The 15,222-nt window shown below is 33.9% G+C and overlaps 2 protein-coding genes across 2 annotated transcripts in view; both read right to left on the bottom strand.

Moving 5' to 3' along the window:
- The window catches only part of LOC136032824 (uncharacterized), a 34,581-nt gene extending 30,173 nt beyond the window's left edge, over positions 1–4,408 (bottom strand). The window contains exon 1 of the mRNA XM_065713232.1: positions 4,391–4,408. Coding sequence (XP_065569304.1) covers positions 4,391–4,393 — 3 coding nt within the window. The 5' untranslated portion in view covers positions 4,394–4,408. The remainder of the gene's footprint in view (positions 1–4,390) is intronic.
- Positions 4,409–7,046: 2,638 nt separating this feature from the next.
- On the bottom strand, positions 7,047–14,147 carry LOC136032823 (uncharacterized). Its single transcript, XM_065713230.1, has 3 exons — positions 14,025–14,147; positions 8,013–8,363; positions 7,047–7,323 (listed from the first exon to the last, which is right to left on the bottom strand). The coding sequence occupies exons 2-3, from the start codon at positions 8,357–8,359 to the stop codon at positions 7,116–7,118; spliced, it is 555 nt and encodes a 184-aa protein (XP_065569302.1). The 5' UTR covers positions 8,360–8,363; positions 14,025–14,147; the 3' UTR covers positions 7,047–7,115.
- Positions 14,148–15,222: the final 1,075 nt, after the last annotated feature.

Raw genomic sequence — 15,222 nt, 5'->3', positions numbered from 1 at the left:
TTGCATTTTTTAATGCCAAACCATCAAATCCTTATTAAAGGTCTACTCGATGAATTTTGGAGAGGGGATTTACCCTGCAGTTTTTACTAATTTGGAAGAATATTTTTCAACTAAGCATGTAATATGGATTCTAAAAGGAGAGTGGTTACCTTATTATTGTAGAAACATTTTTAAAATGAAGTAAAAGATTAAATTTAGAACCTGACTCTATTAAGATGCTCGAGAGATTTCTCAGGACAATAGTGAAGTGCGTTGAACATGGTGGGGTATAAGCAAACTCTTTTTATAAGAAAAACCTCTTGATTCATTTAATAGCTTCTTAACATAATTATCTTTTAGATGATTCGTTTGTTGGCACTTATTGCGCTTGCCACAGTGGCATTTGCTGAACTGGATTCTTCAATCAAGAACACAGAGTCTGAAGGCACAAACGGTGAAGAAAGATTTCTTTTTACTCTTCCAAGCGTTGGTTTGACAAAATCTCTCCTTACAATTACAACAACAACGACCAGTCTTGCTGCGGCTACTTTTTGCTATAACATCATCGCAGGTATTGCTTATACCTTTGCCACTACCGGCGTATACACACCAGTTGCAACTGATCCGTTCACCACAACCATTGAATCCATTCCTAACTGTAGAAAGAGGAGGTGGGCTTTCGAGGACCCAATTGATGGCACTATCACTAACATAGAATCTGCTAGTGCTCCAATTGTCTCAAGCCTTGTCGAGGAACAAAAGCAGAAAGATGCTGCGGAGTAAGTTTTTAACCTGAATTTTAAATATAGTTGAAAGGAAAAAACGAAATAACTGCTAAAGCCTTCTATAGCGAAGGCTTTTTTAAGCCGTTCTTTCTTTCTTTTTTTCTACCAGTCTGATGACAGTTAAGCAATGTCTTTGTCCCTATGTAACCAAAAATAAAAATTCCTAAATTGCTCTGTTTTCATAAATACAGCCTTTAAAAGGAAATCTTCCTTTATTAATTTCTTAGTTTGCTGAATATTAAAAAAAATCTGGGGGAAAAGAAGTTTCGATGTTTAGGTAGTACCTTTAGGAATGCTCGTGGTGAACCGTATGGTGTAAAGGTGAAATAAAAAGTAAAGAATTAAAATTTTTGCAGTGAAAATTTTCTATTACATACATTTACTAATGACAGGTGCAAATAAAATCTTACGGGCCAAAATTTAGATTAGATAAATAAATTCGTGAAATTAGTCACATTAGTAACTTGTGTTTATTTAAAGCTGAAATTTATGAAGGTTATATTAGGTGGTATGCCAAGGGTAAGGTCGTATCCAGGATTTTCTTTGGGGGAGGGGATGGTTACAAAATATCTTTCGGTGGGGGGAGGGGTACAGAAATTTTTTTAATTTTTTGCATCAAAAATTTTTAATATTCATTTTTGTTACTTTTTTAAGAGCCAGAAAAAACATTTTGGGGAGGAGGCTTCAAGCTTCATAATCCCCCCCGCTCTGTGTACGGCCTTGCCAAGGAAGCAGTGGTATTGGTATTGGTATGGTGTTGGAACCATTAGTGATAAGAACATTCAAAAGTAGAGGCTTTAAAACAAAACATAAACTGAAATCCAAAGCAACATTTTGAACAAACATATAATTCCATGTTTTGTGGGAGGGGGCAGTAAGGAATGCTAAATTCTTAGGAGTGTAAGTTATTTTTCAGGAGTTATATACCAATGTTTTTCACGATAAAGACTGCGGATCTGGCCATCAATTAACGGAGAATCTGTTTCAAAGCTCACACGCTTTGATTTTTATAATTTGAACATTTTATACAAGATTATACACTGCAGAAAGTAAACACAAATTATATAATAGTTGAACACAATAAAATACACAACGAGGTCGCCCATCATATTCTAATTTTACGATTTTCCAATGTTATCCTACATCTTTTCACATAGCCAACCCTTTTTTGGAATATTAACGAAATCCTGCGGGTGCACCTTGATGCATATACCTTTCTGTGTCTGGGCTAGCCTCCTCTGTCCCTGATCCTTTGATTAATGTTCATCCATTTCTCTTGTCCTGAATCCATTGCCCCTCGGTTCATTCCACATTGAGTGAATAAGTGTGTAACCACTCCGTATCCTTCATTTGACCCATTTTAAATTTTAACTATTCAGTGTTTTGTTAACTATTCGCTAATTATCAATTTATTAATTCAAGTCAGCTACTAACTTGTATACTAACTTGCTACTAACTTGTCCTGAATCTATTGCCCCTCGCTTCATTCCACATTGAGTGAATAAGTGTGTAACCACTCCGTATCCTTCATTTGACCCATTTTAAATTTTAACTATTCAGTGTTTTGCTAACTATTCGCTAATTATCAATTTATTAATTCAAGTCAGCTACTAACTTGTATCTATTGGACTATAATTTTCTGTTATACCCTTCTCTACCCCCCAAAGCAAACGACAGCATTATTTAAATGACCACCAGCTTTGAACACTCATGACCAACAGGGCTATTCTTTTAGCCCTCTATTCACCCAGGTAAGATAATACTTTGAACCTTTGTAAGCTTACTTAATTTGGATTAATATAGAGAATAGGAAAGAAACTTAAATGCTTGTCAGGTCTTGGGTAAGTCACCTGGGTAAGTTGGGTAAGTTCCATACTTTCAAGCAGCAATGATAACTGGTAGTTGATATCAATAGTTACAGGGGCGATAATTCAAAAGTACATATATTTAAGTGGGTGGTCCTCTGTGAATCTTCTGTGAAACTAAAAATGGAGTTTATATAGACAAATATATCTTACTAACAGCTTGGTTTTATAGTTTAAAGTTTTTTAGCCACGTTCGGAAGAGAAAACTAAATTGTTTCAGGATACCATGGATTAACGATGCTTAGGTAACTTTTTAGCGTTAGGGTTTGTATGTTGATATTCGGGATAGATTGATACAACTGGTACCAGAATCGAAGGTTATCGCTACGAAATAATCCAATTTTCACATTTTCTCGAAACTTTTAGTTGGCTGCAGCCTAGGTTCCCAAAGTTAATATAATTTCAACCTAAATAAAAGCTGTTTTACGAGAATTCACCTTGAAATATGATAAATTCAGCGTCCATGTTATTAAAAAGGACATTGAAAACTTTTCTTCAGGGGTTGATTACGGGATAATCTGATGAATCCCTCCACATCATTCTCCTAACGATACCAAGGTACGCCTGTCCACCAGGCATCAGGTTCCCTTTCCTTTCAAGAAGCAACAGCATCGTTTTAGGTAAGAGTTAATCTAATCTAAATTTAAACATTCACCAAATATTAACATTTAGATTAACATCTTAGTGCTGCCACTCTCAAGGCTCTTCCAAAAGTCTATTGACGCCAAAGTCATACCATTGGACTGGAAAGCTGTCCATATCTCGCCAATACATAAAGGAAGTGACAGGACCAAAACTTCCATTTATCAGCCGATCAGTATTACCTCTGCTGTTGAAAAAATCTCAGAAGGCATTTTAAATGCTGCCATTCTCAAACATTTGGCCACAAATAACCCTCTATCATAACACAAGCAAGGGGTACCTCAGAAAGAGATTTGGGGGTTGTTGTGGATGAATACTTTAAATTCAACTGCCACAACCGTGCTATAGTAGCAGTGACTAACCATATTAATGGTATCATTAAAAGAACAATCACTAGTTGATCCCCAGCAATTGTGACTAAGCCCTATAAAAGCCAGGTGAGACCTAGATTGGAATGTGGAATGTGGATCGCCTCACAAATTAATAAATCAGACCAGATGGCCCTGAATCTGTTACAAAGACGGGGGCCAAAATGCGTAAAGGGTCTCAAAGATAAAGAGTGTGGATGTCTACTGCAGAGCCTGAAGCTATCAACTCTGACATACCGTCAACGCAGAGATGATATGATAATGACTTATATGTTGCTCAAATCTGATGACAAGGATATGTTTAAACCTGTCCGGCCGTCAATTACCAGGTGTCATTAAACCAAGCTGTTCCATAACTGTGCTAAGAGAAGAAAAAGAAACAATTTCTTATACAACCTAACCATAAGTCTATAGAACGGCCTAAGTGAGAAGACGATGGGATCTATAACAACTGATAGCTTCAGGTCAAATTTGGACAAGTTCTGGGGGACAAACCATGATTCACTCAATGGGATGCAGCAGATATCCTGCGGCCCCATCATCACTAATTTGTGTTCAGTAGATTCGTCCATATCTCTAACAAGTACGATTTAAGGTAATTTAAGCTAACTAGAATAAAATTCTCTGCTAAAGATTGAATATTTAAATTTTAAGTAATTACAAAGAAAATAAATGTGCACTTGCTTAAAGCACTGGCATAAGCTGTAGAACCTTTTCTCTTAAAGTTTATTTTATATATATTAATTCCTACCATTAAATGATATCTTAGGTTACATCCTTCATGGGCTGCTCTCTAATATCTCACAAAAAAATATTTCAGTAGATTTTTAATCCGTAACTTTTTGCTAGTCATAGTGCATCTTTCCTAACACCGTCAAAATTGTTGTCAACACTGATTAGCAGCCAATGTGGCCAATAAAATACCTCCCACTTGACTTAGTCTGTCGTCTATTGGACAAATACCAACTATTTCGTCATTTTTTTCAGAGATGTAGCCGAAACATTACTTGCCGTTGAAGAGAACTTGGAGAAAACTGAAGAGAACCTAGAAAAGGCTGAAGAAAATGGAGAAGGAAGGCTTTTCATCAAGAATCCTTTGAACGTTCAAAAAGTTACACAAACTTTGACTGCTGTTTCTGTAGTAACGACTCAAATTCAAACAAAAACTATTCAATTAACATGTACTCCACTCAATTTCTCTATGAGACAATGTTAACATTTATATTGTATCATATTTATATAATTAAATATAATTTAGATTAGATTGTGCCTTGAACGTAGATTAAGACAGTTTGAACGTAATTACAGCTTTACCCTTAAAAAGAAGTTTAATAAGGATATGTAAGGCCAGAGATGACAGATTGGACCTCTTTTGAGCTATTAGCGCGTTTTTAAGATGATTTTGCATTGAATTCATCAAATCAGTACGTTTTTCTTTTTTTTTCCTTTTTTTTTATTCTCTTTTGAAGCTTTTCACATGTTTTTCATTTTTCTTGAAAAATACTTTTCATATCGAGCCAGAGGTTCTAGAATATAAGAAGAAGAATCATTAGAAAGAAGAATTAACGCTCTACTGACCTTCTCAATATCCAGGAAAGGTTGTGTTAAAACAAAGTAACATTTCCTACCGTTGTGTGGCGTAAAAATAATATTTTAGCCCCAAGGGTAGCAAAATTACATCGAGTAAAATTTTTAAGACCCAAACTATTAAAATTTTTCAAAAACTGCACATTGAGCTTTCCCGTTTGAGGGACAGTACTACATCGCAGAGGTGCATTAGTAGCAGAAAAGGATCTCTTATCCCTCATGATTCTCGGAAATATTTTTGGTCAACACCTTTAATATTGGTGCTGGGAAGCTATAGAACCCCTCTCGTGGCTGAATTCTTTTTCTAAGTAGAATGAAAGATTATATTCACATGGCTGCTGGCACAGAGGTGAAAAAGTAGAGGTAAGGCATTAAAAGCGTTGCCAGGAAACTTCGAAAATTTGAATAATTTTGGAATAGGAGGCAAACTCACCCATTAATGGGGTACCATCTTGATGAAAACTATACAATAAAACTGAACGTGCATGAGAGACCTAAAGGTCTCTTATACGTCTGCAAAATATTAACTAAAAAATTTTTTCTTGTGTAAGTTTCCTCTGATTTTTTATATTTTATTCTGTTTTTTTTTTTTCGCTTTTGATGGAACAAAACTGCCCTCACATTGAGAACATGATATTTTAATTTTGACAATTATACTTAATTTTGAGAAGCAAATGCACTAAATGAGCTCAATGTTACAAACCATTACTGTGCAAAAGCTAAATTGGGTTTAAAAGACTCCAGTTTTAGCGGGTAGCCCAAAAGTTACCATGGTAATCCCAGATGCTCTATAGAAAAGCTCAGAAATGAAATAAAAAAACAAGGTTTCTCAAATAAAAAAAAAAACAAGGTTTCTCAAATGAAAGTAAAGAGCGGCATTAAAATAGAAATTAAGAAAGATGGGAAAAATTCAACTTGAGTATTCTCCCTTGAGTATTTGTCCCAAGAAATATAATTAAAAATATTAATATTGCCCCTTCAATAAGAAATGTAGCTGAAAATTGAATTAATAGCGTAATAAGAGCACATTTAACTATATTGGTAGGACATTATGCGTATAGAACGAGTAGATAACTTCAAATATAGAATATTCATTGCTGCGCATCAGCATGTTTTATCTTGTAACAGTCTTGTCGGATTCACTTTCCTACAAAATAAACCATTTAGAATCGAATAAGTCCTCTTCCTTTCCCCCTCCCTCCAAAAAACAATTGGAGAACATCCAAAAGTATCATTAAGTTTGAAATTTATCTACTCTACCAGTCATCTAACACAAAATAATATATTTAGCTCATTGATGTCTTGCTTGTGTGTATGGTTATGGAAAATGTAGTTTAGCATAGTATATATAAAATTAATTAAATTGGCTTCTACATAAAACTATTTTATATCCCACGGAACGCTATGACAATTTTGTGTATATGGTTTATTTTAGTTTTGTCTGTGTTCCAAAACATTTATATTTTACGATTCTCCCGGTCCTTTCTTATGTGGTTTACATAATCAACCAGTTTTTAGCATGATTGACAAATTTGGTCCTCCCCTTTGGCATTTTTTGGTGAGGTCAACAAACTTAACCCTCCCCCGAAAGTCTAGTATCTTTGAAATAATTTTTATGTATATATAACTACCCTGGAACCCCAAAGCAGGCGTTGAACAGGCGTTGTGACAGTCAGAACAGGCGTTGTGACACGAAAAATCCGTAAAATATGTATAGCTAAGAGTCAGCCCCGTTCTTCGACGCTGAAGTTTGAAATTGAAATCTATTTTTGAACTTCATTGACTTTTCTTTAAATGACTTACTAATGCCAAAAGGAGTATTTTCTTTACAAAAAGACATATGATTCTTTATTAAATAATTTAAATAGGAGCAAAACTGAACATGAAATCTAGCACTGAGTTAGAGTCGCACCTTGGGGTGTACATCCTATGGTAAAAGTTCTTGTGGCAGCATTGTTGGTAATGGTAGTAAATAGAGTCATTGTTGTCTTCAGCGTAGAGATTCCGACCTTAACGAAACGTTCCTCTGGGCTAGCTCTTTCAAAGCTTTCAGTGCTGATCGAGGCATCAATCATATACGTTTCTCCATCATCAGAACTACAAATGGAAATGAGACTTGTAAAGTCAGATCAATTAAAAAGACGAAATTTTGCGAAATTAGAAGATGAGAGCAACACATTTGCCATTTTATAACGTCAATCCTTAATTAACTTATAATTTCTTTACGATCGTTCTTTTTTGTTTTAGGAGCATTTCTATTTCAAAAGCATAGCAAACTTTTTATTCCTTAGCATCCATGAGATAATGTCTCCATGAGGTCCTTGTTTTCAAATTGGAGAAAGCACCCAATAAGAGATGAAACAATAGATAGACCTAGGTAAAATAGAACCAAAAGATGGAACCAGTCAACAGAAAGTAATTCATTTAGAGGATGAGATTCAAGTTTAGCTTTCCAAAATTAATACATCCGAAAACCTTTTGAATTAATTAAAAGCCTTTGAATTAACCTAAATTGCAAGTAAAATACCTTGGGAATATAGACAATATCCTTTAAGGACTCAGCTTCAAAATTTTCTTGTATGTTTAGAATTGTTTTTCTCAAAAATTTAGTTCTAATTTATTAAATTAGACTTTTGTGTACGAAACTTGACAATATTCAATCTTTAACTTTACTTGGTTCTGATTTAGTCTTTAATGGTTACGAGCAAAGAGTATGGGTAATCGATATCGGTTACCAACAATCTTTGGGTTACGAAGTTAAAACCAAAATCTAAATGCGAACTTACGTTTCAACGGGGCGAAGATCTGGTAGCTCAGTGACCTCAGCAAGTGAAACTGCAGCGGGGTTGCCAGCACTGATTTCAACCAGCTCACCATCAATTGGGTTTTCATAAGCCCACCGTCTGCGACGACAGTTCAATGGAGCACCTAAGCTGGTAGTGATTGTTGTCAAAGTGGTAGGCACAGAAATCAAGGGTGCGATTGTATAGCAGAACGGGGTATGTGATACGGTTGTACTGGCAGACGTGAACTTGTAGTACGTGAGAGTCTTTCCAAACGAAGCAAAAAGCAGCCTTTCCTCGCTTGCAATTGCAACGGCAAGCAACAGGGGTAATAAGAAAAGCTTAGACATTATTCTGAAAAGAAAGATAAGTTACATTGTATAAAACAACAAGTTTTCTCTCTATCTTTTCTACTTATTTCCACCTTACGATTCCCTTCCCTTCCTCCATTTTTCTTCATGACCTCTTCAATTTTTTCTTGTATTTTAAACTATTTCAACATTTCACAAACCATACTACCTCGTACAGATTAACCACATAATTTTCACTATAGACATTATTTTAGAGATTGGTTCCTGTTCAGCAGAACTTATGCACTAAAACTCTGGGAAGAGTTTTACATTTGCAGCATATATCTGAACATATTCTTACAACGACAGTTGTGGCCAAAATATTTGCAGCATATGTCTGAACATATTCTCACAACAACAGTTGTGGCCAAAAAATTTTCAGCATATGTCTGAACATATTCTCACAACGACAGTCGTGGCCAAAACATTTGCAGCATATGTCTGAACATATTCTCACAACGACAGTTGTGGCCAAAATATTTGCAGCATATGTCTGAACATATTCTCACAACGACAGTTGTGGCCAAAATATGAACATATTCTCACAACGACAGTTGTGGCCAAAATATTTGCATCAGCTGATATAACAATGTCATATAACAATCAGAACTTATGCACTAAAACTCTGGGAAGACAATTTATTTGGACAAATCGTTCAAGACAAATATATAAAAAATAGATTCTGCTGAAAAATTGTCATGAAAAATTTTAATCAGCATAATCACAGTGTCCCCAAAAACTTGCTTCAGATTTTATTTCAGGGTCTTAACTAAGCTTTTAAGACTTCTTGCTTGAATGCAAACATTTATACTCATTATTCGACTTTACTGATTAGGCTGCAGAAGCAACGTATATTCAATAGAATATCCACTGAACACAAATCCTAATATATTTACTAATAAACATACAAATTGTTTTAATCTTTAATAATTTAATTTTTAAATGTATTAATTATTTTTGCCCATATTTTTATAATTATGCGTATATGATTTACTCAGAAAAATTCAAGTGTTTAATAACATATTATATTCCAATTATTTAGATACCTAATATTAAATATATAAATTATGATTCAATATATAACTAAACATATATTCATAAACATAGAAATATGCAAAACTATGAAATAATAAAGTAATAAAAAACTAAAAATGTTCAAATAAATGCTGTATAATTAATTGTTATTTACTTTTGCATATTTATAATTTTCTCAAATAAAAGGATCCAATCCTTGCAATTTGAAATTTGAAGGTTTCTCTTTATATTGGTTTTTGACCGCTCCAAATTTTCCATTTTTTTCACACAGCAACCATTTTTCTGCTTTACTTTTGTCCTCCCCCTTTCTGAACAGCAGTCCCTGCACACACACTTGGCTTCTTGTTATATTTATTTTTTGCTTCAAACGGGACTGACCCAATTTGGATTCTGTCAGACCAGTCTCGAGAATATTTTTTATATATACGACTATATAAGTAGGCTATTGCACTCAATCCTGAATATGAACATTTTTTTCAAGAAGTTCATTCATTTGAGAATCTAGTAAGATTTGTAAGATACTGGGCAACCTGTTTTTTTAATTGCAAATTGATTACCATTCTCTATCTGAAACCTTACAATGTAGCATAGCCATGTCAGTCGAAAATACTAGCATCAGTAATATTGATAGAAATTAAAGACAAAATTTTATTTGTCCCTATCAAAAAATTTTTTGTTGTTAAGATCCTCTGTCTCAACCGTCTTCCCTCCCCCTGAAAAGAAATAGTTTTGTGCGATTTTGACAGAATTTTAAATTATGTCTTAGATACCATTTCATTATTTATTTATTTTTAATTCAGAAGATCTTACAAATCAAACTTCAGTTGAATGCCAAGACAAGTACAGAGGAGGAATTCCCAAGGCCCCTCCAATGGAATTTTAATCCGCCTCAAAAATATTTTTCTATTCTACTTGCGACCAATGCTTCCATACCTACCGATTTATTGCGATATCCCACGTTAATTCTTCAAAATCTAATGATTCTATGAATCTATCAATGATCTACCGACAAATACCTACGCTCCGATTATTACCGATTCCAACAACATTTTGTTTAATTTCATTCGAACTTCACGCTTTTTTATTAAAGCGTTTTATTATTACTATAGCTGAGACTTACATAGCTCAGGCTGCATATTATAAATCGTATTTTAGGAAAAAATAGTGTTTCAGATCAAACTTAAACCTTAAACGATATTAAAAATCAAAACAAGCAAATATTATCAAGTATATGAAGAGAAACACCCCCATTATTTACGCTAGGGGTCATTTAGTGCTTAAGTGAAAGTTTTTCTAAGTATAACAAATATAACCATTAAGTTAAAATACTTAACTATGCTTTATTTAGGCTTTGAATTTAGTATTCGATAAGCGAATAATTTAAAAATTTAATATTGACTGAATTAAGCTCATAACATATACCGTTTTTGATGAACAAGAAATACATGAGAAATTGTGTAGTTTTTCTTTCACTTTTGCAGCGATGGTGCTTGTGTTGGCTACACCACTGCGCCACAGACATATAAAGGAACAAAAACAATGCAAATCCTATATTTGTTATTCGATCTATTTTACTTCTCCGTGCACACGTTACAAATAAAGATAATGAAAAATTTTCAAATGCCCTATTTATGTTGAAAGCTAAGGGTTTAACAATTTTCTAAGATCTAGTGCCTCGATTTCAACAGCGTTTAATAAAGCTGATGAAAACAACCCTTTACATTGTTCTCCTAAGACATCTGACAGTGCTGACAAAACACATTTACCTAATTTCTACTGATGTTTTCTTCGAGTCAAAAGAAAATTCAAAAATTTAATGTCATTTTTGCCCACGTTTCAAAAAAAGAGAAATGGAATCACTGCTTGTAACCACGGGCGCAAAGTTTTTTCTTTTTAGAGGAGCTTGGTCTAGTCTAATTTATTTGAAGATGTTCTAGTACACCAATGCGGATTTTAATGATCCCTGGTAATCCTTTGAGCTTGTGATGTGAAACCTGGTCCTTCCAAGGTACTTTTCACGGTTACTTCTGTCCCACTACGATCTGCGAAAATTCGCATTTATGCTTGTGACCTTCAACATATTCAAGAAAAAGTTTATTCTAATAAATGATCTTTATGGGTTAAAAGTCAAACTTACGTCTTATTACTTGTGAAAATAAATGTTTTTGTAGATTTCGTAGAGAACGTCTTTTGGAACATTTTACAGAAGAAGAATCTGTTTGGCAACACAGATGAAGCAAGAGGCAAGTATTCGAGTAAAGAATATAGGAACCACTAGAGTCATTTGGGTTGAAATATGTAATCAGCCGAAATGCTCAATAGAAAAAAAAGTTCAAATGACCCAAAAACAGCCAAAAGTTCCATTAAATCGATAAATTAATTTTATTGCAAAATTTGGAAACCCTAACATGTTGCATGTCCGAGTTTTCCCCAAGTTAATGTTAAAGTTTAATTTTTAGCCTGCAACTATGTTCTTCAAAAGAAAACAAGAGCTAAGAGTTCATATGGCACTTGTGACGAGCCGAGAAGAACTAAGAGCCAAGAGATCATATGGTATGAGCTCTAACAAAATTCTATGATTCAATAGATTGATTTAAAAAGGAAAATAAGAGGCTTAATGCCGGTCAGGATTTAAAATAAGAGCTCTGAGTCACGATGTCCTTCTAAATATCAAAATTCATTAAGATCCGATCACCCACTCGTAAGTTATAAACACCTTATTTTTTCTAATTTTTCCTCTCCAAATTTTTCCCCCCAATTACGCTTGATCCGGTTGAGATTTAAAATAAGAGATCTGAGTTACGAGGTCCTTCTAAATATGAAGTTTCATAAAGATCCGATCACTCCTTCGTAAGTTAAAAATACGTCATTTTTTCTTATTTTTCAGAATTAACCCCCTCCCCCCCCCCAATAGATCGGATCCGTTCCAATTACGTAAATCACGTATGTAAGACTTCTGCTTATTTTTCCCAACAAGTTTCATCCCGATCCCTCCAATCTAAGCATTTTCCATGATTTTAGGTTCCCCCACCCCAAACTTCCCCCAACATCACCAGATCCAGTCAAGATTTAAAATAAGACCTTTGAGACACGATATCCTTCTAAATATCAAATTTCATTGAGATCCGATAACCCGTTCGTAAGTTAAAAATACCTCATTTTTTCTAATTTTTCAGAATTAACCCCTCCCCCAACTACCCCAAAGAGAGCGAATCCGTTCCGGTTATGTCAATCATGTATCTAGGACTCGTGATTATTTTTTCCACCAAGTTTCATCCCGATCCCTACACTCTAAGTGTTTTTCAAGTATTAGGTTTCCCCCTCCCAACCCCCCCCCAATGTCACCAGATCTGGTCGGGTTTAAAATAAGAGCTCTGAGCCACGATATCTTTCTAAATATCAAATTTCATTGAGATCCGATCACCTGTTCGTAAGTTAAAAATACCTTATTTTTTATAATTTTTCAGAAATACCCCCCCCCCAACTATCCCAAAGAGAGCGGATCCGTTCCGTTTATGTCAATCATGTATCTAGCACTTGTGTTTATTTTCCCCACCAAGTTTCATCCCGATCCCTCCACTCTAAGTGTTTTCCAAGTTTTAGGTTTCCCCCTCCCAACTCCCCCCCCAATGTCACCAGATCCGGTCGGGATTTAAAATAAGAGCTCTAAGACACGATATCCTTCTAAACATCAAATTTCATTTAGATCCGATCACCCGTTCGTAAGTTAAAAATACCTCATTTTTTCTAATTTTTCAGAATTACCCCCCCCCAACTACCCCAAAGAGAACGGATCCGTTCCGATTATGTCAATCATGTATCTGGGACTTGTGCTTATTTTTCCCATCAAGTTTCATCCCGATCCCTCCACTCTAAGTGTTTTCCAAGATTTTAGGTTTCCCCCTCCAACTCCCCCAATGTCATCAGATCCGGTCGGGATTTAAAATAAGAGCTCTGAGACACAATATCATTCCAAACATCAAATTTCATTAAGATCCCATCACCCATTCATAAGTTAAAAATACTTCATTTTTTCTATTTTTCCGAATCAACCGGCCCCCCACTCCCCCCCAGATGGTCAAATTGGGAAAACGACTATTTTTAATTTAAGCTGGTTCCGTCCCTGATACGCCTGCCAAATTTCATCGTCCTAGCTTACCTGGAAGTGCCTAAAGTAGCAAAACCGGGACCGACAGACAGACAGACTGACCGACAGACAGACCGACAGAATTGGCGATTGCTATATGTCACTTGGTTAATACCAAGTATCATAAATATATATATATATATTCCGTGAACAAATTTAGACTGAATAATCAATTGATAAAAATTAAATAAGTAAATGCTCCTTAGAAAATTACCAAGGTATTGACTCGTGAATTTTCCTTGAAATTAATTTTCTATCTTATTGAATAGATAGAAATAAAAGTTTAAACTATAAAAACCATAAAAAGTTTTTCTGCAGATTTGTTTAATGAGGCAATAATTACTCGCCGATTGGCAGTTTTAACTGTTATTATCAAGCTTGAACACAAGGCCATCACCATATATATAGCAAATGAAAAAATTAAGTAAGGATTTCTTTGATATCTTATTGAATAAATCGGTAGGATTTTTGAAATAAATTTACCTGAATTATTTGAAGGAAGATTTGTGATTGTTATCCCAACGGCAGTGAGAAACTGATATTGCAAATAATTTGCGAACCGCTTTTATTCAGAGGGTTAATTCTGAGTCAATTTGCAATTCTACCCGCTTTGCAATTAAAAAGAATGTAGGGCACTGGATCATAATTGTGAAAGTCATAAACAAATAGGCCTATTTTAGAAGAATAACAAGTAGGACTATTATCTATCAAGGTTTATTCCCTGGCGTAAAGCAAATATAGAACTAAAGTCGGCAGTAACATCAAGAAATATCTTTTTCAATATATTAGTTCCATATTATTTATAGTATATATTTGTATATTCTAAAATAATATACATATTTTCTTATATATATTATCATTTTTTTTACCTCTTAGATGTTATCATGATGCATAAATGTAAAGTAAATCTTCTTTAATAAAATATTTTTAACAAAATCTCCACTTTAGCCAACATAGAGCAGAGCTCGATCTGTCAGCTTAAAACTGAACATAAAGCTAAAATTAATACTTCAATGTAATACATCTTCAGACAAAATCAATTAACATGAGATCAAGAAAACAAGCAGAAAAAGGGAAATAAAAATTCTTTCTTTTTTTATCTATATAACTTGCAAATTTTACTGTTATAACTAATAAAATAATATTTATTATTATAACCGATTTTATCATTACATTATTTTATTAATTACAAATGTAAAGTAATATTATAGTATATAATATATGCCATAATATGTATATATATATATATATATATATATATATATATATATATATATATATATATATATATATATATACCATATAAGCCCGTGTATATGTTATTGTTTTTATTTCTTTATTTTGGATTTTTTAATGCTTCATTATTATATTTTAACTGATTTACAAAAAGTTTTTCTGCAGATTTATTTAATGAGGCAATTATTACTCGCTGATTGGCAGTTTTAACTGTTATTATCAAGCTTGAACACATGGCCATCACCATATATATAGCAAATAAAAAAATCAAACCATTTTTGTTTTGTATCAAACAGTTCGTGGTAACGAACTGTAGTAAGGAGTGACCTGGCTCAATAGTAATTGAAACTCTAAAAATGAAATTTTGATACCAATAATTACATCAAAAGAATCGCAATTTAATGTTGATTTTAAGTATACAAGTTTTATCAAGTTTAGTCTTACC

The sequence above is a fragment of the Artemia franciscana genome, chromosome 11 (genome assembly GCF_032884065.1).
Source record: "Artemia franciscana chromosome 11, ASM3288406v1, whole genome shotgun sequence".
Lineage (NCBI taxonomy): Eukaryota > Metazoa > Arthropoda > Branchiopoda > Anostraca > Artemiidae > Artemia > Artemia franciscana.
This window is presented reverse-complemented; position numbering and strand designations above follow the sequence as displayed.